This window comes from Xyrauchen texanus, chromosome 16, assembly GCF_025860055.1.
Source record: "Xyrauchen texanus isolate HMW12.3.18 chromosome 16, RBS_HiC_50CHRs, whole genome shotgun sequence".
NCBI classification, from domain to species: Eukaryota; Metazoa; Chordata; class Actinopteri; order Cypriniformes; family Catostomidae; genus Xyrauchen; species Xyrauchen texanus.
This window is the reverse complement of record NC_068291.1, coordinates 28,051,201-28,055,384: the sequence shown is the minus strand read 5'-3', so window position 1 is coordinate 28,055,384 and position 4,184 is coordinate 28,051,201. Positions and strand designations below refer to the sequence as shown.

The 4,184-nt window shown below is 41.6% G+C and overlaps 1 protein-coding gene across 1 annotated transcript; it reads left to right on the top strand.

Annotated features, from left to right (window-relative positions):
- Positions 1–1,016: 1,016 nt before the first annotated feature.
- On the top strand, positions 1,017–2,962 carry LOC127656756 (E3 SUMO-protein ligase ZBED1-like). The gene is made up of 2 exons (XM_052145227.1): positions 1,017–1,485; positions 1,947–2,962. The coding sequence occupies exons 1-2, from the start codon at positions 1,017–1,019 to the stop codon at positions 2,960–2,962; spliced, it is 1,485 nt and encodes a 494-aa protein (XP_052001187.1).
- The last annotated feature ends 1,222 nt before the right edge of the window (positions 2,963–4,184 follow it).

Below are 4,184 nucleotides of genomic sequence, written 5' to 3'. Positions count from 1 at the left end.
AATCTGTATTTTCTGTCCTTAGCAGCCTATTGATAAGTGATGACAACCATCCTGTAATTACTTTGAATTATTAGTTCCTTTCAAATCGAACATGACATGTGGTTCAGTAAGTTTTTGATTCACTAAAAAGAATGGGCTGATCCAACAGGCTAGAAACGCTGTATGTTTTGCATTGTAGATTCAAGAGAACAAGCTCATAAGAGTCATTTTTTGTCACCATGGTGTCCCGTCTGGATCACTAGAAGAATGCATGTTCAAAAATGTGTAATGGAACCGAAAGTAATGAAATTCTGTTCTGGTATAAAAATGAAAAATAAAAAATGGAAACTTTTCTAAATAAGAATAAGTTCTTGGTTCCCAAACCTGGCTGTCAAGCTCCAAAAAATGACAAAAAGTACCACAAAAGTAGTTCATATGACTTGCTATATTCCAAACGCTTCCAAAGTCATGCTATAGCTAGGGCTGGGCGATAAATCGATTTTATCGATTAACTCGAATTTGACGTTTAAAGAAAATCGGGCGATTTGTTTTTAATGAAAATCGGTTTTCTCTTTAACTTCCACCACCGACGCTCCCCTTACGCTTCCGTAGTTCAGAATGGGCTCGCTCAGCGCGCCCCCCGCTCTCGTTACAGCCACAAAGACAACATGGCAGTTAACAAGGATGAGCTCGTTCCAAAGAAAGGCTCGGTTTCATCGGTTGTTTAGAATTGGTTCGCTTTTTTGGTGTCAGACGCACAACAAATAACGCCACATTGCAAAGTGTGTTTAAAAGCTGTTGCTACCAAAGGTAGCAGCACAACAAATGTATTCCAGCATCTTAAACAGAGGCATGCAGCCGAGTGGGAGGTGTGTGCTTCTCAACGAAACGAACAAGACCGCAGTTCAAACACAGACACACCCGCAAAAAAACAAACTACGGTCTTAGAAAGATTTTCGAACTGTATCCCCTATGACAAGAAAGGGCCCCGGTGGAAAACAATCACGGATTCAGTGGCGAAATATATAGCAAGAGATATGGTGCCCATATACACTGTGGAAAAGCCGGGGTTTATTAACATGCTTAAAGTTGTCGACCCCAGGTATGTGCTACCAAGCAGCAAATATTTTGCCGAAGTTGCCTTGCCTCGCCTGTACAACAGTACTCGTGAAAAGATCGCTAGAGAGCTGGAGGGTGTGTCGTTTTACTCCGCCACAACGGACCTGTGGTCCAGTCGAACGATGCAGCCCTATATGAGTTTGACTGTGCATTATATTGACGACTGGACTCTGCGAAGCGTCTGCCTTCAAACAGCGTACTTTCCCGATGACCATACAGGTGAAATAATTGCGCAGGGGCTAAAAGATGCTTTGACTTCATGGAACCTTGATGAAGAACGACTCATCTGTATGACAACAGACAGCGGCACCAACATATTAAAAGCTCTGAGAGACAATGAGTGGCCCAACCTCCAGTGCTTTGGACATAAACTGCACAACGCTATAGGTAAGAGTCTAATGGCTATGCATTCAAGTGATGTTGATTTTGTTTTACACATGAACAGGCCAGCCCAATTATTACATGTTGTAATTAATGCAATTTAATGAAATCAAAACATATTGCACAAAATGAACATGCATGATTAATCATAAATGTGTGTGTATTATTGTGTGTGTGTGTGTGTGTGTATGGTGTGTGTGTATGGTGTGTGTGTGTGTGTGTGTGTGTGTGTGTGTGTGTGTGTGTGTATGGTGTGTGTGTGTGTGTGTGTGGTGTGTGTGTGTATTGTGTGTGTGTGTATTGTGCGTGTGTATTGTGTGTGTGTGTGTGTGTGTGTGTGTGTGTGGGTGCGCCCTTAGTGTGCATTAATAACTTGTGGAAATGTGAAAAAGACTTGTTTTGACACTGACCAATAGTGACACTAAAAATAGTTTTCTTTGTTTTTTCTTTATTTATTTATTGTAAAGAGAATGGTGTGAAAGACCCACGAATCGATCGTGCCATTGGGGTTTGTAAAAAGGCAGTTGCTGCCTTTTCCTATAGTTGGAAAAAAAGAAGAGAGATGGGTGAAGTACAGGCTGAGCTTGGTCTACCCAGTCATCAGCTGGTAACGGAGTCCCCAACCAGATGGTGTTCACTTCAAAAGATGATGGAGAGATTTCTTGAACAGGAGAAGGCCATAGTCCGTGTCCTGGGGTCCGACAAGAAATGCCGTCATCTTGTCCCCACTTGGCAAGATATTGAAGTTTTAGAGTCCGTAAATAAAGCTATCAAGCCACTCCAAGAATTTACAGACGCCCTGTCTGGGGAGGCTTATGTCAGTGTCTCCTACATTAAACCGGTACTGCATTTGTTCAAAACCAATCTCCTACAGCCAGAGGAGGAAGACACCGAACTCACTAAAACAATAAAAAGAAACATAATGCAGTATCTTGATGACAAATACAGCGACCCTGTGAAGAATGAACACTTGGACATGTCCTCACTGATGGACCCCAGGTTCCGTACAACCTACATTGACCCCGACAAGGTGGAACAAATCAAAAAAAGAGCTGTCACTGAGCTGATGTCTCTGCCTGCTGAAAAAAGTACGCCTCAGCAGCCTGGTCCAGCTGTGCAGGTGTGCCAAGGAGAAGCACATCCTCCGCCCAATAAGAAAATGACTTTAGCTGCTTTCTTCAAGAAGAATGTGCCAGAGCCATCTTCTCACCAACCAGAGGAAGTGAAAGTAGAGACAGAGCTGGCAACCTACCTACTGACCCCTGAGGTTGACCCAGACACTGATCCACTTCAGTGGTGGAAACGTCACGAACCAAACTTCCCAAGGCTCAGTAATCTGGCCAAAAAATACTTGTCTGTCCCTGCTACAAGTGCCCCATCAGAGAGGCTTTTCAGTGTGGGAGGGGGAATTGTTACATGTAACCGGGCATGCCTCAAGCCAGAGGTAGTAGACAGGTTTGTCTTCCTGGCTAAAAATGCATAAAAGAAGAATGTTGAAACTAAAGTAATGGATGCAGATGTTTCATTTTGTTTACAATTTCAGGGATTCAGAACAACTGTTGAAAGTTGTGTTTGCACTTTATGAATACCACTGTTAAAAGTATGTATTTTTGTAATACATCTAATTTTGTCATTTTTGTTACATTTATTTGACCAAAAGTGTTTTATCAAAGAGGGACACACAAATTTTATTTTTTATTTATATTTTAAGTTATTTTGAAGGTGCATTGTGTCACTGTAAGTTTGAAGTTATTAGAAAACTGATAAGCTAGCTACATTTTCACTGTTTACAATGGCAGGGCCTGCCATCTCGTTTACAAGCATGTTTTGAGGCTTGTTTCCTGTTACACTTATGCCCCAAGGGGACATTAAGATTAAACTGCATAAGGGAAAATCAGAACAAAATAAAGAGTATATTTGTTTTGAGCAATTTCTTTGTCGATTGTAGTTTGTTTTTAAATAGAAATAAAAAAATCGAAAAAAAATTTAAGTCACCAGCAACTGACGGTAGAGGCTGTAGCCTTTAGCCTCCTTGTTAGCGCGCCCGCCTCCCATGCCGGAGACGCCGGTTCGAGTCCCATAAGGAGCGGGTAGACCAGGAGCGTCTCACACATAGACAGATAAATAAAGTTTTACTGATAATAATAGTTAGTGGGTCCCTCCCCTATAAATCAGATGTATAGCAGATGCATATGCGAGGTCAAGGTAGCGGTTATAACGCGTTACTCAGCATTTTTAAAACAATGAAATGTTTCACCGTTGGAAAATGCCCCAACTATGTAACAAGATAGACACTGTTGTGTTGCGTCTTGGTTTAAACCACAATAAAAGTATTACCATTTCAAAAATCGACAAGTAAATTACAGTGATTGCTTGCCACGCTGTCACAGACTGCAGTATCTGTGTTTGTGGAGGGGGTTGATTTTCAAAAAATTTGGGATCCAGAGGGGTTACCAGGATACCATGTTTGGGGGTGCATTTGGCTTCTTTGGGGGGGCAACATAAACAATTGAAAAAATCGGCGCAAAATTAAGCTATACTACACACAATCTGTTTTAGTGCATATCTTTTTCTAAGCCAGGAACCCAGAGATAGGCACAGGGCCCCTATTAGATTATAGGGCTTAAACTGGATTTTTGTTGTGTCAGACCTCACTCATCTGCTAGCGATGGAAAAATATGCACAAAACAATCCACTTTTAAATT